Genomic DNA, 20,617 nt, shown 5'->3' on the forward strand with positions numbered 1-20,617 from the left:
TCAAACTGCGATCCAAGTATGATTATTAAATTTCACGTCAGAATGTGGTCTGATAAATTACAAAGACAGGGGATTATAGACCGAACATAAAATGTAAGATGGTGCAGCATACATGGCTATTACAATAACCTTATTACTAGAATAAAGCACCAGTGTTCTCCTATGGTCACAGAGAGTCTATAGTTTTGAAGACAGGCCAGTCTTGTGGTTGAGAGCAATCATCACTTTTCCAATTGCCTTCCTGTCTTTGAGGTCACCAAATGCAAGATTGGCCTGTAAACCAAATGGTGAGCGTTTAGTTACATGTTTTGAGTTTTGATATCATGAAGATGAAGAAAATTGATGTTTTTACCTGGGAGAGACTATAGGTATGAGAGATGTGAATAGTGATCAATCCTCGGGAAAGCCATGAAAGTAACTCTTTGATTGAATCTTCAAGGACACCAGGTTGGTGGATCCTGTAGCTGCCCCAGTAAAGACCATGAACCGTCCAGTTCTGCACCAATTCGTTACTACAACTTATGAAGATTTGATTCTCTCAAGAAAAAAAAGTTCCTTCTTCTCTAGTAAAAGACAAATCATTTACCTTAACAAGGGCTATATTAGCAGGGATGACGGGTACTTCACCGCTGGCAAAACCAATCACAAGAATCTGAGCTCCCCAGTTCAGAACTTTCATGGACTCTTTGGTTAGTTTCCCTCCAACAGGATCATATAGAACATCAACTCCTCTAAGCTTTCTTGTCTTGATAAACTCTTTAACACTTGAGATAACATTTTCAGTGCCTAGATCAACAACATGATCCACTCCCATTGATTTCAACAGCTGAATCTTCTCAGTTCCTCTGTTCAAAAAGCAAGAGACTCAAAAACCAGAACCAAGAATCGAAGTCCATTGAACCCAAAAAATGGAAACCAGCATATATATACCTAGCAACTGCAATAACAATGGCTCCACAAACCTTGCCGATTTGAACAGCTGCAAGGCCAACACCACCAGCAGCACCTAGAACCAGTAACACCTGCATCAAAATCAATGGAATCTCTCAAGTCTCAACCTTTACTAACTCAGATTCACATCAACCACAAATCAGGGAGATGAGATATAATTACTTGACCAGATGTTAAACGAGCTCTATGAACAAGTGCTACATGAGAAGTCCCAAACGCAACAGGAAGCGCAGCTGCATCAACCATGTCGCATCTTTCGGGTACAAGGAACATGCTAGATTGATCGGCGACGATGAACTGAGCAAAGGAACCGAGATCGGCGAAGGAACAAACACGATCTCCGACGCGGAATTTGGTGACGGCGGGACCAATCGCGTCGACGATTCCGGAGTAATCGGAGCCAGGGATGAACGGTAAAGCAGGTTTCTCCTGGTATTTTCCGAGAATCTGAAGGTAATTGGCGTAATTCAAGCTCGTAGCTGTAACTCTGACTCTCACGGCCGTATCTGAATTCAAAGGCGGGATCGGATGAGTCTTGCTCACTTCCACCGGCGATTCTGGACTACCTGGCTTCGTCGCCGTCGGATCTCCCAATTTCCGGCAAACCAATGCCTCCATTTTTTTTGGCTATCTCTATCTCTCTCTTCCTTCTGCTGAAAGAGTGAAGAACTTGAAATGAACATTGACATTATCGTTCAATAAGTATATCTGTATATAAATGAGGGACTTTGAAACGACGTCGTTTCACTCTACTTTTTGGGTCATAACGTTTTTACAGATAAATTTATTCGCTTTTACTAATATATATTTTGTTTGTAGCATTTTAATTTACTTGTTCGTTAACCGTATTAAACCGAACCGGACTGTTTCCCACACAAGTCAACCAAGTCCGTTGGGATGACTTCGATCAGAGATCACCAATTGGATCTGTCGTTGACCCAATCTTAGCGGCCAGGAGATTCGACTCTCGTATCTTGTGGCTTTCTTCACCATGGGTTCCGGAAGAAGGTCGAAGCTTGGATCGTGAGTCCGCTTTCATCCTTTCCTTTTCAAATTGGGATTTTGTAAATTTCAAAGCTTTGGACTCACCTTAGTTTCCTTTACCCTTAAATGTTGTAGCTTTCAATTTTTTGAGACTTTGGGTTTTTTACTTATACAGGTCGAAGAAGAAGGAGACGCAAAAGAAGAAGAAGAGTAAGAATGAGAAAGCAAAGGACCAAACTTTGATAGTGCTTCCTTCTGATCTCTTACAACTGGTACTTTCTCGTCTCCCTTTAAAAGACAACATCCGTGCTTCTGTTGTCTGCAAAACATGGCACGAAGCTTGTGTTTCTCTTCGAGTGGTTGATACATCTCCTTGGCTTGTATACTTCTCCAAAACAGACGACTCCTTTGAGCTTTATGACCCATCAATGCAGAAAAAATACAATCTTCAGTTTCCTGACTTATCCTATTTTCGTGTTTGTTACTCCAAAGATGGTTGGTTACTCATGTACAATGCTAATACTTATNTTTTCCGAGAATCTGAAGGTAATTGGCGTAATTCAAGCTCGTAGCTGTAACTCTGACTCTCACGGCCGTATCTGAATTCAAAGGCGGGATCGGATGAGTCTTGCTCACTTCCACCGGCGATTCTGGACTACCTGGCTTCGTCGCCGTCGGATCTCCCAATTTCCGGCAAACCAATGCCTCCATTTTTTTTGGCTATCTCTATCTCTCTCTTCCTTCTGCTGAAAGAGTGAAGAACTTGAAATGAACATTGACATTATCGTTCAATAAGTATATCTGTATATAAATGAGGGACTTTGAAACGACGTCGTTTCACTCTACTTTTTGGGTCATAACGTTTTTACAGATAAATTTATTCGCTTTTACTAATATATATTTTGTTTGTAGCATTTTAATTTACTTGTTCGTTAACCGTATTAAACCGAACCGGACTGTTTCCCACACAAGTCAACCAAGTCCGTTGGGATGACTTCGATCAGAGATCACCAATTGGATCTGTCGTTGACCCAATCTTAGCGGCCAGGAGATTCGACTCTCGTATCTTGTGGCTTTCTTCACCATGGGTTCCGGAAGAAGGTCGAAGCTTGGATCGTGAGTCCGCTTTCATCCTTTCCTTTTCAAATTGGGATTTTGTAAATTTCAAAGCTTTGGACTCACCTTAGTTTCCTTTACCCTTAAATGTTGTAGCTTTCAATTTTTTGAGACTTTGGGTTTTTTACTTATACAGGTCGAAGAAGAAGGAGACGCAAAAGAAGAAGAAGAGTAAGAATGAGAAAGCAAAGGACCAAACTTTGATAGTGCTTCCTTCTGATCTCTTACAACTGGTACTTTCTCGTCTCCCTTTAAAAGACAACATCCGTGCTTCTGTTGTCTGCAAAACATGGCACGAAGCTTGTGTTTCTCTTCGAGTGGTTGATACATCTCCTTGGCTTGTATACTTCTCCAAAACAGACGACTCCTTTGAGCTTTATGACCCATCAATGCAGAAAAAATACAATCTTCAGTTTCCTGACTTATCCTGGTTTCGTGTTTGTTACTCCAAAGATGGTTGGTTACTCATGTACAATGCTAATACTTATCAACTCCTTTTCTTCAATCCATTTACTCGAGATCGCATACCCGTGCCTCCGCTTTGGAATGCATATGATCAAATAACGGCTTTCTCTTGTGCTCCTACTTCAACTAGTTGTGTCTTGTTCACAGTCAGTTATGTCTCTAGGAATTACATCACCGTCAAGACATGTTCTGCTAATGCTAAAGAGTGGAACACATATGAGTTCAAGAATCAGTTACCGCGAAACTTCAACACTTTCGAGCAGATTGTCTACTCCAATGGTGTCTTCTACTGCCTCACTAATACCGGTTGCTTAGCGCTCTTCGACTCATCTTTGAATTCTTGGAATATTCTTCCCGGGCGACCTCTCAAACGTCCTGGAAGCAACGGATGCTTCATGACAGAACACCAAGGAGATATCTTTCTCATTTACATGTACAGACACATGAACCCGACAGTGCTTAAACTTGACATTACAAGTTTTACATGGACTGGGAGGAAAACACTGGGAGGCTTGACAATCTACGCAAGCGGCTTGTCTTCTGAATCGAGAGCCGAGCAGCAGAAGCCGAGTGGAATCAGAAACTGTTTGTGTCTCTCTGTTTTCCATGGATTCAAGAGGACTTGCATATGGTATAAGGTTGATGAAGAGAGTAAGATTTGTTTGAAATGGAAAAAACAAAATCCATATGAGAATATCTGGATTACGCCACCTCAAAATCTCCTTGAGCACCCTTTTGTTTGATCAAACACAGTTTTAGAATTACTTTTTTCATACAGTACTTTGTTCAAACACATACAATATATTTTGAGACATGCTAATAATAGAAAAGGAGAAAAGTCTCAGAATCTGGTAACAGATACAAACCACTCTTGATTTTGATCTCATACTCATCACTCATAAGCTGATTAACAATGTTGAGTCCTAAGTGAAACAAAAATTAAAACAATCAAACAAACAAACAAACCAAACAAATAGAAATGGTGGCCATATCAAACTGATGATCAAGTAAAAGAAAGAAAGAAGAAACCTGCTGCCTATAATAAAACTCTATGCAGCAACATTGAATGATCAGTAGAAAACCCAAACATGCACCTTCCTTCTTTGAACCAGTGCGAAAAAACACAAAAAAAAGTAGCCGCACACAAACACACAGAACAAGAAAATCCGGCGTCAGGGGAAAAAAAAATCAGGTGGTTCGTTAATGACATTGTCTGCTTCACTGATCACTCAATCATCTGGACCAAGAAGTGAAACCTGCAGATTTAAGCAAGCCTGTCTTTTCAGTTTTAAATGGTATAAAGTACAAAACCACTGTGATTTTGAGAGTCTGAGAAGAGCATTTTAACAGAAAGATTTGACATCATATTAGTTTTTGCTTACATTGCAATCGAAAGCGTATTTTCGAGCAAGGACTATTGCTGCATTACGTTCTTGTTCTGATTCAAAGGTAAGTATGAAAGTTGGACTCTTTCTTGGTTGCCAGAACAACGCCTTGGTAGGATTCTTTATATTGCCTCTAACTCCACAAAGCTGAATAATTTTTTATACCAAAAAGCCATACAAACTTGTAAGAATCATTCATTTGAAAATTAAAGAAACGTTTCTGTGAAATAGAATGAAGAAAGAGTATAAGATACCTGCATGGATGTCGAATATATTTCTCTCGCCTTTGAGATCCATCCTCGAGACAGCTTTATCCTTGTCTTTCCAATGGTAAAGATATGAGACCGGGATGCATAGTCTTGTCCATTCATCTGTGTTATAACCACCTGAAGCAGAGTTTGAAATGTTCAGCATATCACAACATAATTATTAACATTCATTCTGAAATTGTTGAAGAAAATGTTGTAACATACACTGAATTCACTATTAGATTTTCGCATGAGAGACTCAACGCGTGATTGCAAGGCAGAATCTGCAGTTCAATAAGCCAGACATTAGCTTTATTGTCCACTTAATATCTTTGTATCTGTCTATAGTTTCTGTAATACCAACCAGGATCAACTGGATCATCGGTTGTAACTGTGAATTTTTGTCCATTTGAAAGAATGTCTGCCTGTAAGATCCTCCCAACATCAAATGGTTCTGGAGCATACATCGATTGGATGGCACCTAAGAGCAAAGACAATGAACTGCTCAAGCTAAACCTTCATTAACTAAAAACCAAATGATGAAGCAAAGAGATAGGACCAAATACCAGATATAGCTTCCCTTCGACTAGTTTCACATGCTGCACGATACCACTGAATCGAACAGTTGGAAAGATCAGGAGCATTTTCTGAAGCATTAACACGGATTCTTAAGCAAGAGCCGAGACTTTGTTTGCCTTCCAGAACAAATGGACAGGACTTGGATTCCTCAGCTCTCTTGATTATTGCTATCTTGAAATGTTTGATGGTTGTTGATAAAGGCAAGAACAAAGAAGTGAGCAAAGACCAAATCTAGCAAATAAACTTAAGAGCAAATATGTTGAAAACTGAATCCGCAGAAAAACATACCTCTTTATGAAGCTTAACAGAGTTCATATACTTCTGTTGGATTCGATTCCTTAAACCATAAAGCTCGTGTTGCATGCCCATCACCTGGATTACAACATAGTCTTTTATAACACATAGAGTTCATAACTTTTAATGTGGCCTTACTAGAAATTGATGAAGCACCTTTGTTGGGTGATGCATCCGTTTGATTTGCCTAGCTTCTTGAACCTCCTCAACCAATTTCTCTACATCCTATAAACTGAAAACATGAGTTGACTAGAAAACTTTACTGTAAACTATATGTACCTGGTATTNGTATCTGGACTAGGTAGTAATACTAACCGGCCCCTGAGCTCTAGAAGCTTCAGAAATCCGTTCTTGTTCTTCAAATGCCTCTCCAAGTTTCAGCACAACGGCTCTTGCAGTTTCGATCTCAGCACAAGCGAATGACTTTTCTTGATTTACTAGTTTCTTTGCATCTTCTGAAGTCTGTCATCATGAGAGTAACATTAATCAGCTTAAGTCGACACATTTTTGCATCAATATCAATCTATACTCTAGTAGCAAGACCTGCTTGAGGAAGTTTCCTAATTTCTTTACTTCAAACTTTTCTTGAATCAATTCACCTTCATTTTGAGTTAACTTCACAGCTAGAGCTTCAACCTATTCTCAGACATCACAATTTGACCCAAGTCTCATAAAAAACATTAGATCCAGAATGTAAAAAGAACTTTATGTAAAATGTGATAAAAGAAATGTTAACCATGGAGATAGCTGCCTCCACATCTTCCTTGTTCTGTCCATCCGTACGTCCTCTCATGTATTCTAAAGCATCCCTTAGCTTCTTCAACATAACATGTCCTTCCAAAGAAGCCACCTCTCTTAATTTAGCCTAAAAAAGAGAGTTGCAAAAAACAGATTTAAACAAAAAAAAGAAGAGAAATGTTGAATGAAAACAGAACAGAGAGAACAGCTATGTAGAAACTAAACCTCATCAGCCAAAGTAACAGCTGCAGCCAAGTTCTTGTCGAATTTACTAGCGAGGTCACGGACCGAAAGCCGCTTGTGCTGATCAGACAAAAGCTCGCTCTCTTTCTCGACGGTCTCTTTCACTGATGGACCTTTATCATCTTCCTTAGGTTCCTCTACGATCTGGTTATCAGGTCCTAATTTGTAAGTTGGAAAATGATCAGAAGCAAAGCTCACATCTACTGATACTGGAACAGCTGATTTAGACAATGTCTCTTCTTCGATTTCAGGACAAACTTTAGTCATTTTTTTCCAGGATCTTTATCTGTTTCAAGAGCAAATCAAGAATCATTAAATAATTCAAATCAAGAACACGAGATTACAGACTACTAGAGAAAGTGCAAGCAAGATGAACCTTATAAGTGAAACAAGGATCAATCTTTGACGTTTGACATAAAGATTCAAATTAGTTTTATTGATCTGAATTGGAAGAAAACTGAGCTCTCTATCTAGTATCCAGTTCATAGGAAAAAAGGACAAAGAGACATAACAAGAAATGAAATATACAATTGCATTACACTAAATTGAGAATGTCTAAATTTCTGCAACCAAACATCGACGTCATGAAACAGGAAACGACAAAAACTCAGGAGAAAAGCAAGTAGAATCAATTTAAACTCAAGACACACAACACAAACTTACGGATATACACACTCAAGAACCAGAAACAGAGAAGAATCTCAAGAGTGGAAGAACGAAGAAGAAGAAAAAGAAGAAGAAGAAGAAGAAGAAGAAGAAGAAGAAGAAGAAGAATAAAGACAGACAACAGCTGGATCTTTAGTCTCTCTCTCTAGTCTTCGTCGTCGTTTGGCATCTTTTTTTCTTTTTTAGCTTTTACAAAAGCGTCAAAGACGACAGGATAAATGAACAATGCAGAGAGAAGCAAAAAAGAAAGAAAAAAATAAAGAGACACTTTTGTTTCTCTCTCTCTCTCTCTCTCTCTCTCTCTCTCTCTCTCTCTCTCTCCCCTCAAAACTGCTTCTTCTTCTTCTTCTTCTTTCTCTCACTCTCTCTTTCTCTTTCACACCATCATCATCGTTAGGGAAACCCGAAGAGTGCAAAAAAAAGAAGAAACGATTATTTTGTTGACAGTAAGTGTGTCTGGGTCTTTTGGTTTGTTGGATTGGGCAAAAGCAACGACGCGCTGTTTACATTGCGTTTATACCACGGACCCTTTAGCTTTTGGTGTGGATCTAATTAGTAATTATGAAGAGGACCCTATCCCTTTAAGTCCTTAACCACCATTGTAATTATTATTACCCCATCTATTGCACCTTAAGCAAATAATCTAATAATAAGATACTAAACTTACAAATCCAATATATAAAGAGTTAGAAAAAATACATCATTACTGGTTTTGATTTGACTAAAGGTCATATTAATGATTTCTTTTTTTTTTGGGTTTTGGTTTAATATTAGTTTTGAGGTGCTATATATTAGAAAATAAAACATGCATTAGCGAGACACATAAACCAAATAATCATTGATATATCAATTTCCGAACAAAAACAGCGGATATATATGTCAAATCCTTCTACATCATGTAATGTTAACTAAAATTAGGTGATCTCGATTACTTAACTATTGTAGTATAAAACAAATATGCAAAAGCATATCGAAAGTTACCAACATTATAAAATAAAAATGGGAAAGGGAAAAGGAAGTTAACAACCATTATTGGGGAGAGGTGAGATACTGTAACATTTGGCGTGTAGTCATGAGTACTACATTTGGTGGAATCTATGTTTTTAGTTGAAAGGTCAAAACTCAATTAGTTTTGCCTTAAATGTAGCTAGCTATCTTACCCGTTAACATCACGAGTTATATTTATAATTACTAAGTATATTAAAGTGAGCTTTTATTTCATTGAATCGTGTGTGGCACATATTTTTATCAACTGGTATAAACTCAGTGGCATATAGCAATCGCTTTTACGCGAGTAATTTTGTAAAAATGTAAACCATCTCTTTTGTTAGCAAGATTGACTGAATTAAACAATTAGTTAGGTTGATAATTATTAACTACGTGGCCCATGCATGGTTGTTTAATTCGATAACCCATCACGCCTATTAATCATGTTTGGACAAATAAACAGAACAATTGGAGAAAATATCATTAAGACCAGTAGTAGAGTGGGGCTATCTATAATCAATTAAAAACACTTTAATATTAAGGAATTTCCTCGATTAAATTCCTAAAGGATAATATTCTATTTTCAATAAAGTGTCAAAAAAAGGCTAAGCAGAGCATGTGATATATTTCAGGTCACGTTAACATAGAATAGATGGATGGTTCAAACATCATAATCGCACTTTTACTTTCTGTTTGTGGTATAACAAGAGACAGTACTATATATAATGAAAGATGCAAATTGACTTTAATTAGATATCAATCAATATACTATTGTTTTATCTTAGTTTTGTAAGCTGTAAAGTATTTCTTACTTAGTTAATTCCTAGATAATAACCCTTTTGTGCCTTAATGATGTGTTTGTGAACTCTGAGCATTAAGCATATGCATGGGGTCCAAGTAGAATCCAATGATACCAAGTCCAAATCTACTCGTCATCACTTTTTTTCACTTCTTGTCTTCTTTTTATTTTTTGCTCTTTTGTTGGCTTTTACTTATTGTCTAAGACGACCACTTTAGTTTTATTTTCTTTTTCCTCTAACCTCTACATATCGTAAAAGTTAATAGGATCTGACGATTATTTATTTTGATAAAGCAAGAACTGCATTTGTGTTAAAAGTTGTTGAGATCAATTGGGTCAGCTAGTTTGTTGCGTAGAAAATAATTTGATCTAAAAGAACAAATGCAGAGGATGATATGAGCATTTCTCTGCCACACCTTCAACTGAGTCTTAGCTTGATACTCAATGAGCTCACCTTGATAAATAGACTCTCTTTAGCCATGAAGATTATATAAGATTTGACTCCAAACTCATGTTTACGACAACATGATCAAATAATATTTCTTCAATATTGAAGAACCCATGGTCTCGTCTCATATGATTGGTGCTTTCTTCTTACATTTCATTAAGATCTACATTTCCCAAAGATTTATTTTGGGGGTTTAAGTCTTTCATATTTCTCCATATATATACACTCTCTTTCTCATAGCTTTGAGTCCAAAACTTTTTATAGAAAATCCAAAACGTTTAAAAACAGGGAAAACAACAAATGAAGATAAGAAATTTCATAAAAGATTATATCATCTTCCCAAAATGATGATAAAGAACATAGCAAGAATAGAATAAAAAGAAGTTCGTTCATCAACGACTATGGACGGAAGAAGACGAGTTGCTTACAAGGAATATCATTGATTTCAAAACTAAAATCAGAGAAAACCATTAATATATATCACGGATTCCTCACAACAAACACACGCAACTCGTCTTTCATTCCACAATCGTCGATGAAGCAACTTCTCCTCATTCGTTCATCCATGGCTGCTGGTGAAACAACGAAGCGGAAGGAGTTTGAAGATTGACATTGTTTGAGATACTCCATAGTTATGATGGTCAAAGATCTGCTTCTTTTTAGGTTAAGATTGTTTCAAAAAGAAAAAAAGAGAGAGAGATTCTGGCTCTGATACCATAGATACGAGTAACAGAGGCGCAGAAAAGTGTTTAGGGTTTTTCTGTATATATTAATCAAAAGGTTTGTACAAGGACATATATATATATATATGGAGACAGAGGAAACCCTAGTTTCCACATTTACGAGAATGAGAGAGAGAATAATTAGTATTAGAGGTGATGATGTGGTTTACACATTTGATGTTGGTTTAGTGAACCGGTTTGTACCGGATAGATTATGATTGTATATAATCAATTGTACATCGACATTTTATACTTAACAGAAACATTTATATTTCCAAATCCTCTCGAGCTTATCTTCATCTTCTTCATAGAGCTTTCCTTTCTGTTCAACATCGATGTTAAACGTATGTATATTGGTGAGAATCATATTGTGAAATAAAAATAATACGCTTGTTTTAGTTAATAATTTTTGATGGATGTCGACAAATAATATTGAGTAACCAATAAAGAAGTGGGCTTTGTGGGCTCTGTGATCTAGTAAGCCCATAAGATAAACTTGAAAAAAAAAATGTGTATGACGTGGCAGAATATCATTGGTTCCGAAAAAGAGATTGGCGGGTGAAGTTGTTGGATGTACCGTCGACGAATCTAGGGTTTTAATGAGCCACCGTGTTTCAATTCTATCATCACATATTTCACCTGTCTCCGCCGTCATGGCTTCCGAGAAAGAAGCTGCTCTCGCCGCCGCCACTCCTTCCGACGATTCTCCCACCATGTAAAACCTTCCCTCCCTGTTACGATCTTTAATTTTGTTGCTCATCCTTCTCTGGTCGATTTGTTAGTAGATCATCAGTTGTTGTAGCTTTATTGTTCCAATTGCCAAAAAAAAGTAATGGGCTGTCCTTTGTGATGTAGTGATGAAGTTGGTTTTGTTAACTATGTAATGATGGATGAGTACAGTGACAGACTTGTTTGAGGTGCTTAGAAGAGTGAAACTGTTGCATAACTGTTGAAATGGCAATATCTTTGTTTAATTTTGTAGTAGAAATGACTTGAGAGAGTTTGAGAGAAGAAGCTCGTTTTGATTTATATGTTTGGTCATTTCCATATAGCCTATTTGTTTGTAGATTCAGTTTGAATTGTTTTTTGTTGAGCTGAATTGATGATGTTGTAACATGCAGATTTGACAAGATCATTAGCAAAGAAATCCCATCCAACGTGGTTTTTGAGGATGACAAGGTCCTTTTATATCCTATAACCCTTTTGATAGACTTTATCCTATTTTCTGCACATCTGGAGATACTCTAAGTAGCTAGCTCAGTCTGCTTACCATTTGAAGCATTCTATGAATATCAAATATAAAGATGGCCTCTGTTTGACTATGTTTTTTTTGCTATGATAATGTCAGTGTTAACAACCGAAATTTGTTTCTTAATATCTTTACCACTTTAAAGCTTGTCAGTAGTTTGTACATACTTCATTAACTGTTCCTGGCATGTTTGCTAAAATCATGTTACAGGTTCTAGCTTTTAGGGACATAACGCCTCAGGGTCCTGTTCACATCCTCCTTATTCCTAAAGTGAGGGATGGCCTAACTGGCCTCTCTAAGGTACCTATTTCTTCACTTTACACCTCTCAAAATTGAACTCTCTCAAACAAAATCTAGACATAAGTTAAATAAATGTTCAGCTAAGAGCATGTCAGTCATTAGACTCGATCCCATAAAGAAACACAATACTAAATAACGTATTATTCTTCTACTGCAGGCTGAGGAAAAGCACATCGACATCTTGGGCCGCCTTCTCTACACTGCCAAGCTTGTAGCAAAACAAGAAGGCCTAGCAGAGGGTTTCAGAATTGTTATCAATGATGGTCCTCAAGGCTGTATGTATTTATATTATATATAGCTCCACTTTTCTATTAGCCTTTATCATATTCAACACATGGAAAATAAAGAGACATCATGATTGGTGATGTTTCTCATATTCTTCTGGTTTTGCAGGTCAATCGGTGTACCACATTCATGTTCATCTCATTGGAGGACGCCAAATGAACTGGCCTCCTGGCTAAAAGGTCTTCTTGAAGTGGATTGTTGTCCTGATAATAAGATTCAGAGGGACGCTTAGAGTTTGCTCCCGTTTTCTTCTACTGTCTCTAATCTCTATAAATAAAATAAAATAAGCTTGGGACATGACTTTTATGATTGTAATGCAAGACCTTGTTTTATGTTATGAAAAGGATGTTTTTACTATTTTCTCTTCTGGAATCTTGTGCTTGCTTTATTTCTAGTGTTGACTCTGTAAAAATTGACTGCGTGTTAAATGTCAATATTAGAAAAAGCTTGTACCTTTTGAGAAACCGGAGAGCCCCTCTTTGAGGAATACCAGAGACGCATGAATTGACCATGTAAACGTCAACTACGTGTTCATGATCATCTAAACATTATAGTTTATAAAAAGGTTGGTAGCGGTCACGTCTTTGCTATTTTCGTATCTATATAGAGCTTCTCGTTGTCTGCAGAGAAAGATTTGGTTTGTTTTTGTTTATTTTCATCTGATTCAGCTCTAACCGCACCTGAATGTTCACAACATACGCTAGTTTCACTTTGTCTTTTTAAGTCATCTCACGAGAATCATATCACTCATCGTACACCAAATTCATGGCAGAGGAGAAACCAAGTAAGAGCCTGACCAGCAGTAGCAGCAGAGGTTCATTCAAGAACAAGAATCCGTTTAGCCGTGTGAAGGACGAAGAGGACAACAAAAACAAGAGAGGATTGTCGATGAGGAAGTCGTGGTCGACGGATTCGCTTGGTCTGCTCAGCAACAGCAACCAGTTGGGGAAAACGATCTGTATCTGTGCCCCTACAAATCATGAAGGCTCATTCCGTTGCAGGCTTCACCGTTCATCAGCCACAAGCCATGGTGCAGCTGCAATGCAACTTCATCTCCCAAAGCCCTTGCTTTCTTCTCGTCGTCTTGATGACCACTAATGTCAGTCTCTTGCTTTGCTCACAAAACCAATAATGTCACATAGTCTCTTGGGCTCCCGATTTTGTTGAAGATTGATTTTTTTCTTTCTATGTGATGTATCCGTCTGGTATTCATGTGTTCATATAATGAATGTTTGTGTACGTAAAAACTTCTTTAAGTCGCTTTTTTGGTGGTGGGAAGGTCAAGTATATAAATTTCTTGACAAAAGTATCCTTAGAGAATAAGATTGTTAAGAGAGAACACAAAAGTTTCAAAATTTGTTTAATGCTTTCATCAGCACACAATGCTACAAGTGTCTGAAGCTTTTCCCTGTTGACATGCAGAAACTAATGGTAAATGACATTCATATGTAATGGAACTGATCGTTAATTTCTCCATTTAGCTATGACCAATTCGCAGTGTCTTCACATGCCTCTTAATCTTTAAGAACCCCCGAATACCTGAATCAGCCAAAACGAATAGACAAAACCATAAATTTGATAACATATGCATGTAAATGAGTTGTGCTAAACCGGAACAGCCAATGAAAACCATAGTGGGGTCAGATATATATGACAGATTCGGGTTGTAAACCTGCACACAGATACTATACGAGTCTATAATCTTGAGCTTAAGATATAACCGATTGGCTATGCATACTGATTTGAGCCATTAGGAATGCCAATGAGGTCTATAAACATAAGTTGGACTAGCAATGCATTAGGTCAATAGGTTTCAATGTGGGCACGATTCCAGGTTTAAGCACCTACTATATATGCTGACATTGATCTACCCCAGGCTAAGCTGCTACTATATATGCTGTTATGTAGACGACCTGTGATGCTCTCACTATTCAACTAAAAGAAACTTAGTTGTTCTTCAAACATAAGAGAAAGAGTACTGACCGATGCTAGAACATCCGTGGAGAGCCCCGGCTTGCTCTGAGATGTCTCATTTTTAATTGAATTCTTCTGTCTAAACTGGCGAATCACCCTCTGCGGAAAGACTGGTGCTGCTTCAGCATTGCTACCCGATTCTTCCTGAATCTTTCGTTTCTGCCCACCGCAAAAACAGAAACATTACAAACCAATAATCAGGTTAGAGTAGTGAGAATTACAGAGAGAGAAACTAACAACAGAATTCCTCCTAACGAGAGGGCCTACAAGTCAACTCTAGAAGATTTGATAGCAAATATAAAGAGATCACAAGCTAATAAATTTCCAGACAAGAAGACATCGACCATATAAGAAAATAGTATTTCTGAATATACAATATTAGAAAGAGTGAGCACCTTTTCCATTCGTGCATCTATCTCAGTCATGGCACGCGACTTCTCTATCTTGGATAGATAAAAGTCCTTCTCTCTCTTTGCAGCAGAAAGAACCATGTTTAGTTTCTGTTCCCGTATAGCACTTTTGTATGCTGCACAAAGCAATCCCTTTGTAGATTAGAGATCATATAGAAAAGTAAAATGGTCAAGAAGTTCAGCAGAGAAATTGTGTGGTTAACAATACCGATTTCTTCAGTAAGATCATCCCATTTAAATTTGGTCAAGTACTTGATGTTCCAAATATCGTAGTATATTGATGACTTCTTTTTCCCCCCTGAGAAAAGAAGACAGCAAACATTAATAATCACTTAAACATGTTGTCAACTATACATACTGATATGATTCATTAGGAATACCAATTTGTTCTCCATTCAGCATATCTGCAACACGTTTAGCTACACTTTTCTTAGCAAACTCCACCCACCTACAGTCAACGAACAGAATAAGATATTAAAAAGAATCCAAATTATCAATGTGGAGAAGTATTTTGAACCCATATCTTTAAACATACCCTTCAGAAAATATTTGCCCACGAAATCCACCAGCCCGCTTACGGTGCACTTGTGCTTCAGCATCTGAATAGAAATTGACTAATGTATCAGCTAATTTCGAAAATACAGAATGACCAAGACGTGTTTTTAACATTAAACAAGGACTCAAAAAGTATATAAAAAAAAAAACTCACTTTCAGGTGCAAGATAAATCCTTCCAAGTTCTCCAAATTGAGAGAGAATCTGGCGAAGTCTATCGTGATCCATGTGTGGTGGGATACGACTCAAGTAGCAAACACCTCTATTGTCAGCCTTAGAAGCTTCCTTAAGCAATTTCTCTTTCAACTTCTTTTTCTTCCTATCAGCCTTTTGACTACTCTTCATTGTTTCCTTCGACTCCTCCTCCTGGGAAATCCCATTCGTAGGCTCGTGAGATTCCTCACTCTGCATCCTTCTTCAACAGCTGCTGAAACCATCACACAAAAACAAATTCTTCAGATGACTATACAACAAAGTATGAATTTTTTTTTTTTTTTAATCAAATTTTACAATTGCATAAATGTGTGGACTTTAAATTCTCAACTTGCAGATGAAAGAGGCCCTCTCAAACCCTAGACAACAGAATCAACAAAATTTAATTACTGGACCTCCCTCTAATCGGGATTTTGGGAGATGATAATGAAACAAGATGAATCTTCAACAAAAAATCTCAACTTTTTCGTCGTTTCTAAAGGAAAGCAGGAAAGTTTACCCAAATTAAGTAAGTAAGAGGAAGCTAGCGACGTCGGCGAACTTGTATCCTCTGTTCGGAAGGTGAAGAAGACGATGTGTAACTTTGTTTAGCTTGTTTGGCCTTTAGGGTTAAAAATAAATTCGGTTTATGTATAAAACCGGTATTTCGGTATCCGGTTATTGGTCGGTTATTTAGATACAAAACCGGTCCATCACTTACATTTACAGAGGATGTTTTTAGGACTGGAACAGCCGTACAGAGATAACTCGTGATCCTATTCTATCTTCGTTTGTTGGACTTACACGATCACACTTTTTATCTCATGTGATTGCGCCAAACACAAGAAAATATCAGACAAGAAACAGTTGGAGTACCAAGGTATCTTCTTCCATATTCAGGATTCCTACAAGCTATTTTAGTCTTGACTCATTCATGAGACACATTGAAACCTTGTAATCGATAGAGTATGTTACTCTCTCTTTTTCCTCATTTTTGATCGATCTCTATCGCTTGTAATGATCAGAATAAAGAAACTTGTACTAATTAAAGAAGCATAAAAGAGGACACAAGTAGAGACATATGTTTTTTTCATACATTGTGTTGAGGTCCACACAAGTAATGGCCTTTGTCCATATCTGCCAATAATTCATCAGTGTCACAGATACGGAAAGTCATAGTCTTCGTTCGTCATCACATCCCCGGATGTTGAGTCGTCTTGACCTTGAGGAGGAGGAATCGGTGTACTTTGCTCTTGTTGTTGCTGCTGAGTATCGACACCATCTTCTTCTTCTTCATTACTGAATAATGCATCAACGTCAAAGAACCTGTCCTCGTCAGACATATCAAACAAGTCTTCTTCGTTGCTGTTAACCAATCCCCTTTTACGCCTTTGGTTGTTTCCCAACGTAGTAATATAGTACGGTTTTGTAGCCGACTATGCCTTTCCCAGCGTTGATCTTCTTAGCAGCTACTTTAATTTGGGTTCCAGTATCCTCCATTGCTGCCACGTTTCTTCTGTCTTCCGCCTCGGCCTTTACCTAGTTTGGTCCTCTTGGTGGAATCGACATAGGAGTTTTGGTTCGTTTGAGAGATTTCACAATTTGATCCGATGGCTAATTAAACAAACAAAACATAGAGCAGTCTTAGAGCAAGTCCAATGGTCGGATATAAATTTGAGTCTCTTATAAGAACTTGTAGAATCCTAACTAAAATTATCACCTCTAACTAGTAATTATTAACTATTAAGGAAAGAGTATCATCATATCACCTATGATTACTCAAATCTCATATATTACTCTAATATACATTAATTATATTTTTCTATGTAATTTCTTTAATTATGTCATTTGATTATGGTTTGTGCTTATATATAAGTTGTATCATTCCATTTGATAATACACAACAATAATAATACAATCATATTCTCTCTATTCACATGGTATTAGAGCCACAATGATCTAACGATCAACTTCGTTCATGTTTATAAGCTATGTGCTTCTTTTGTTTAGTTTTGTTTTAAGTTAAGTGCTTCCACATTCAAGTTCATCATGAACCTCTGAATCTAAGCCATTGAGCTTCTTTTTATTCAAGTTTACCATCTTAGACCTCTGAATCTAAGTCAAGTGTTTTTTTTTCTTTTATAATTTTTATTTTTAAGCCAAAAGTGCTTCTATCATTCAAGCTTGTATATCATAAAGTCTTTGAATCTAAGTCTAATTTCTTTTGAGAAAAACACAAAAAATAAGAAATCAGATCTCCTTCTCTAACCATCGCTGATGCCAGCCACCTCAACATCACACAACTCGTCACCGTATCGGGTCTTTACCAAATCTTATTCAACAACAACAACTCATCTTCTCAATTCATAATCGGATCTCCTTCTCAACACTTGGACTTGTCAATCTCAAGCCGTTATTTCTGCTTCGCTACATTACCCCTTGAAATTAAGGGGGCATATTAAGGAAAGAGTATCATCATATCACTTATGATTACTCAAATCCCATATATTACTCTAATATACATTAATCATATTATTCTATGTAATTTCTTTAATTATGTCCTTTGATTATGGTTTATGCTTATATATAAGTTGTATCATTCCATTTGATAATACACAACAATAATAGTACAATCATATTCTCTCTATTCACAGTAATAACATTCAAGGAACAATTCTGATGTTAAATGACGAAGAAAAGAGTTTTGATAAGAGTCCAGACTGGCCAGTGTAAATGCTAAGTTCAAGCATTTATTCTCAAAGCATCTAAAAACACTACCTAGATGCAGAGATGCAGAGATAATTATATCCTGAACCAAAGTAGAACTACTACTTGTCCGAAATCTCATGTCTCCGTGAATAATAATAGATTACTTCTAAACATAACTAATATGCAAAACGAGACAAGCTAAACAACAACTGCAGAAGAAAACATGCAAACTTTGTAAATTCAATAACACACTAAAGAGAGTTGACTTTACAATCATATCATATAGAATAGCATCAAACAAAGAGAGTTTAAAAAAATGACAGAGATGTATAACAAGCAATATACCTGGAACTGCATTAGAGCCTGGGTAAGCTGCAGCAGCGCTTCAACTAAGCAAAACAAGGAGCAAGAGATGTGAAAGTGTCTACCAATTTGTTAAGCCTTGTCTGCAACAAAGCTAACCAAAAAAAGACTTACTAGTAAAAAACAAGTAAACCATCCTAATTCCAAAGTCCTCAGACTCATTAACTCCTTTGTTCATACATGTGTTTAAATCAGCTACTGAAAACCTGAAATCACAAGAACAAGAAAAAAAACAAATCATAACAAGCAAAAGAACCAACGTCCTTACAATATCAAGCCAAGTCTGCAGCAAAATAAAACCAGTACACCCTAACAAAGAATGAACAAAAACATATCAAAACTTTTGTAACAAGCCAACGATTTCCAACTGAGCAGCTAAATCAGAACAACAATCATAAGCAAAACAATGAAGCTTGCACAATTTTTTGAGACAATAAGAAAGCTACAGAGAAAATTGTTCTAATCAAACCCAACAAATAGGTTCATTTTTGTAGCTAGGAGAGTACCTGTTCGTGGAGAATTCGCAGGGAACCAAAGCACTTTCCTCGAACCATCACCCTCATTCTATGCTTCTTTCTCCTGCATAATCCCAAGGTGTGATGTCTAGTGCTAAACAATAAAAACAAACCATCAACCCCATCAAGCATATACCTTTCTACACATTAACTCATCTGAAGTGGAACCATCAGTAATTTGAACTAAACAATGATTTACAAAACTCCTTAATTCTTCTATATATGAAGACGCAATTGCATGATCGAGTATCAAAGGCTACTCCATCAAGACCGTGGGAGATTGAAAAGAATTACTTACCTGGGAACATTGTAAGTGAGAGGGATAAGATAATTTGAAGGAAGACCAGCGACATGTCCTCCAAATTGATGCACATGAACAACATAGATCCCAGCTCCACGGTTCATGTGTTCCTCATACTGACCATGATTCAATCCGGGAACAAGACTTGATTCTAGTTCAATCTCCTTCGATTCCAGTCTCCTCCTATTCCATCTCCAACGATTCCAACCTATTCAATCTCCTCAAATTGAATCATTCGCGAGAGAGAGAAATCATGCCAAATAAATTTTTGCTCTCAATAAAACTTTTTACCCAATCATGCGCTGACATGCCACAGTTTGTTATCTGAAATCGAGTATACTAAATAAGAGGAACTCTTTTTTTTTTTTTCCTTTTCTGATTTTTTTTTCTACTTTACTGATGCAAACGTGATTATGTTTAAACAAAATAGTCTTAACGAGGCCTTTTTTTTTTTTGGCCTAATAGTTAATTGAATTCTCAGCTTGTTTTATATGTAATTATGTACTCACTAAACGCTAAGCTGATAGTAAGCTACTCACTTTTGATCGATCTTTCTCGTTTATAATCATATTAAAAGAAACATGTACTAAGTAAACGACGACACAAAAACTTAACGAGTTCGGGTTTCCATTAATGTGGAAAATCCACTATATATGTTTATTTATACATTGTCTTGAGGTCCACACAAGTCGTACCCTTTGTCCATATCTGCCAATAATTCATCTATGTCATAGAACTGGGCGGGATTCCAAGTCATACTCATTAATCTTGAAATTATTTTTGATTATGATTCAAATAAAAGGAAAATAAAATATCATATTTTTAAAAAATCTTGAAATTATTTAGACAAATGATTTGATCTTCTGGCACAAAAATTGTAAACCAAATATTATATTTTTTATAACTTGAATTTTTTTTAACAACCATAACTATAATTTTTCCAAAACTATAATATTAATGATATATTCTTTTATTATCGGCAAATTGTTATTTGAGGGATTATGATGTTATGGTAAGTATATAAAATATTGATCAATGATATATATATATATATATATATATATATTATAGAAATATTTGGAGTTAGAAGCCTATTATAAATTAATTATTTAATTGGACAGTTAATGCACTAATCCTTAT

General features: G+C 36.7%; 6 protein-coding genes and 1 long non-coding RNA gene across 14 annotated transcripts; 3 read left to right on the forward strand and 4 right to left on the reverse strand.

The window, feature by feature from the left end:
• On the reverse strand, positions 7-2,709 carry LOC104791942 (quinone oxidoreductase-like protein 2 homolog). Of its 2 annotated transcripts, XM_019246842.1 has the most exons (6): positions 2,476-2,709; positions 1,114-1,398; positions 931-1,022; positions 587-845; positions 353-496; positions 7-273 (listed from the first exon to the last, which is right to left on the reverse strand). In XM_019246842.1, the coding sequence occupies exons 1-6, from the start codon at positions 2,644-2,646 to the stop codon at positions 178-180; spliced, it is 1,047 nt and encodes a 348-aa protein (XP_019102387.1). In that variant the 5' UTR covers positions 2,647-2,709; the 3' UTR covers positions 7-177. The 2 variants fall into 2 exon arrangements, with proteins under 2 accessions (XP_019102387.1, XP_010516252.1); XM_010517950.1 differs by lacking the exon at positions 2,476-2,709 and having other exon boundaries at positions 1,114-1,635.
• Positions 2,919-4,486, forward strand: LOC104791944 (F-box protein At3g56470-like). Its single transcript, XM_010517954.2, has 2 exons — positions 2,919-3,051; positions 3,188-4,486. Exons 1-2 carry the CDS (start codon positions 3,020-3,022, stop codon positions 4,257-4,259), a joined length of 1,104 nt encoding a protein of 367 aa, XP_010516256.1. The 5' UTR covers positions 2,919-3,019; the 3' UTR covers positions 4,260-4,486.
• Positions 4,374-7,753, reverse strand: LOC104791943 (stomatal closure-related actin-binding protein 3-like). 2 transcript variants are annotated; one of them, XM_010517952.2, is made up of 13 exons: positions 7,380-7,753; positions 6,986-7,289; positions 6,759-6,887; positions 6,566-6,658; positions 6,338-6,484; positions 6,179-6,247; positions 6,017-6,100; positions 5,716-5,899; positions 5,514-5,630; positions 5,375-5,433; positions 5,156-5,287; positions 4,899-5,048; positions 4,374-4,772 (listed from the first exon to the last, which is right to left on the reverse strand). In XM_010517952.2, exons 2-13 carry the CDS (start codon positions 7,268-7,270, stop codon positions 4,746-4,748), a joined length of 1,476 nt encoding a protein of 491 aa, XP_010516254.1. In that variant the 5' UTR covers positions 7,271-7,289; positions 7,380-7,753; the 3' UTR covers positions 4,374-4,745. The 2 variants fall into 2 exon arrangements, with proteins under 2 accessions (XP_010516254.1, XP_010516253.1); XM_010517951.2 differs by having other exon boundaries at positions 7,667-7,747.
• LOC104791945 (adenylylsulfatase HINT1-like) lies at positions 11,190-12,847 on the forward strand. The gene is made up of 5 exons (XM_010517955.1): positions 11,190-11,340; positions 11,747-11,804; positions 12,085-12,174; positions 12,332-12,449; positions 12,568-12,847. The coding sequence occupies exons 1-5, from the start codon at positions 11,225-11,227 to the stop codon at positions 12,633-12,635; spliced, it is 450 nt and encodes a 149-aa protein (XP_010516257.1). The 5' UTR covers positions 11,190-11,224; the 3' UTR covers positions 12,636-12,847.
• On the forward strand, positions 13,046-13,831 carry LOC104791947. The gene has a single exon (XM_010517960.1). The coding sequence runs from the start codon at positions 13,225-13,227 to the stop codon at positions 13,555-13,557; it is 333 nt and encodes a 110-aa protein (XP_010516262.1). The 5' UTR covers positions 13,046-13,224; the 3' UTR covers positions 13,558-13,831.
• On the reverse strand, positions 13,749-16,196 carry LOC104791946 (pre-rRNA-processing protein ESF2-like). 4 transcript variants are annotated; one of them, XM_010517959.2, is made up of 9 exons: positions 16,110-16,196; positions 15,908-15,969; positions 15,553-15,821; positions 15,379-15,442; positions 15,224-15,291; positions 15,052-15,141; positions 14,829-14,959; positions 14,443-14,592; positions 13,749-13,998 (listed from the first exon to the last, which is right to left on the reverse strand). In XM_010517959.2, the coding sequence occupies exons 3-9, from the start codon at positions 15,806-15,808 to the stop codon at positions 13,981-13,983; spliced, it is 777 nt and encodes a 258-aa protein (XP_010516261.1). In that variant the 5' UTR covers positions 15,809-15,821; positions 15,908-15,969; positions 16,110-16,196; the 3' UTR covers positions 13,749-13,980. The 4 variants fall into 4 exon arrangements, with proteins under 4 accessions (XP_010516261.1, XP_010516260.1, XP_010516259.1 ...); XM_010517958.2 differs by having other exon boundaries at positions 15,553-15,824; XM_010517957.2 differs by lacking the exon at positions 15,908-15,969.
• LOC109133494 lies at positions 16,717-19,819 on the reverse strand. 3 transcript variants are annotated; one of them, XR_002038634.1, is made up of 5 exons: positions 19,475-19,819; positions 19,168-19,240; positions 18,776-18,867; positions 18,644-18,687; positions 16,717-17,203 (listed from the first exon to the last, which is right to left on the reverse strand). It is a non-coding gene; the product is annotated as an uncharacterized LOC109133494 (long non-coding RNA). The 3 variants fall into 3 exon arrangements; XR_002038632.1 differs by having other exon boundaries at positions 19,168-19,270; XR_002038633.1 differs by lacking the exon at positions 16,717-17,203 and adding an exon at positions 17,648-18,027 and having other exon boundaries at positions 19,168-19,270.

Source organism: Camelina sativa, chromosome 6 (assembly GCF_000633955.1).
Source record: "Camelina sativa cultivar DH55 chromosome 6, Cs, whole genome shotgun sequence".
Lineage (NCBI taxonomy): Eukaryota > Viridiplantae > Streptophyta > Magnoliopsida > Brassicales > Brassicaceae > Camelina > Camelina sativa.

What these genes read in the sequence shown, in the direction of transcription:
- LOC104791945 (XM_010517955.1), top strand. Translation starts at nt 11,225, where the DNA reads ATGAGCCACCGTGTTTCAATTCTATCATCACATATTTCACCTGTCTCC. An exon ending in TCCGACGATTCTCCCACCAT is followed by an intron (nt 11,341 to 11,746) that starts GTAAAACCTTCC and finishes TGTAACATGCAG; the next exon opens with ATTTGACAAGATCATTAGCA. An exon ending in TGGTTTTTGAGGATGACAAG is followed by an intron (nt 11,805 to 12,084) that starts GTCCTTTTATAT and finishes ATCATGTTACAG; the next exon opens with GTTCTAGCTTTTAGGGACAT.
- LOC104791946 (XM_010517957.2), bottom strand. Translation starts at nt 15,808, where the DNA reads ATGCAGAGTGAGGAATCTCACGAGCCTACGAATGGGATTTCCCAGGAG. An exon ending in GCTGAATGGAGAACAAATTG is followed by an intron (nt 15,142 to 15,223) that starts GTATTCCTAATG and finishes TTCTTTTCTCAG; the next exon opens with GGGGGAAAAAGAAGTCATCA. An exon ending in TGATCTTACTGAAGAAATCG is followed by an intron (nt 14,960 to 15,051) that starts GTATTGTTAACC and finishes TGCTTTGTGCAG; the next exon opens with CATACAAAAGTGCTATACGG.
- LOC104791947 (XM_010517960.1), top strand. Translation starts at nt 13,225, where the DNA reads ATGGCAGAGGAGAAACCAAGTAAGAGCCTGACCAGCAGTAGCAGCAGA.
- LOC104791944 (XM_010517954.2), top strand. Translation starts at nt 3,020, where the DNA reads ATGGGTTCCGGAAGAAGGTCGAAGCTTGGATC. An exon ending in AGAAGGTCGAAGCTTGGATC is followed by an intron (nt 3,052 to 3,187) that starts GTGAGTCCGCTT and finishes TTACTTATACAG; the next exon opens with GTCGAAGAAGAAGGAGACGC.
- LOC104791943 (XM_010517952.2), bottom strand. Translation starts at nt 7,270, where the DNA reads ATGACTAAAGTTTGTCCTGAAATCGAAGAAGAGACATTGTCTAAATCA. An exon ending in TGGAGGCAGCTATCTCCATG is followed by an intron (nt 6,659 to 6,758) that starts GTTAACATTTCT and finishes GTCTGAGAATAG; the next exon opens with GTTGAAGCTCTAGCTGTGAA. An exon ending in TAGGAAACTTCCTCAAGCAG is followed by an intron (nt 6,485 to 6,565) that starts GTCTTGCTACTA and finishes TCATGATGACAG; the next exon opens with ACTTCAGAAGATGCAAAGAA.
- LOC104791942 (XM_019246842.1), bottom strand. Translation starts at nt 2,646, where the DNA reads ATGGAGGCATTGGTTTGCCGGAAATTGGGAGATCCGACGGCGACGAAG. An exon ending in ATTACGCCAATTACCTTCAG is followed by an intron (nt 1,399 to 2,475) that starts ATTCTCGGAAAA and finishes AATTACCTTCAG; the next exon opens with ATTCTCGGAAAATACCAGGA. An exon ending in ATACCTATAGTCTCTCCCAG is followed by an intron (nt 274 to 352) that starts GTAAAAACATCA and finishes TTTGGTTTACAG; the next exon opens with GCCAATCTTGCATTTGGTGA.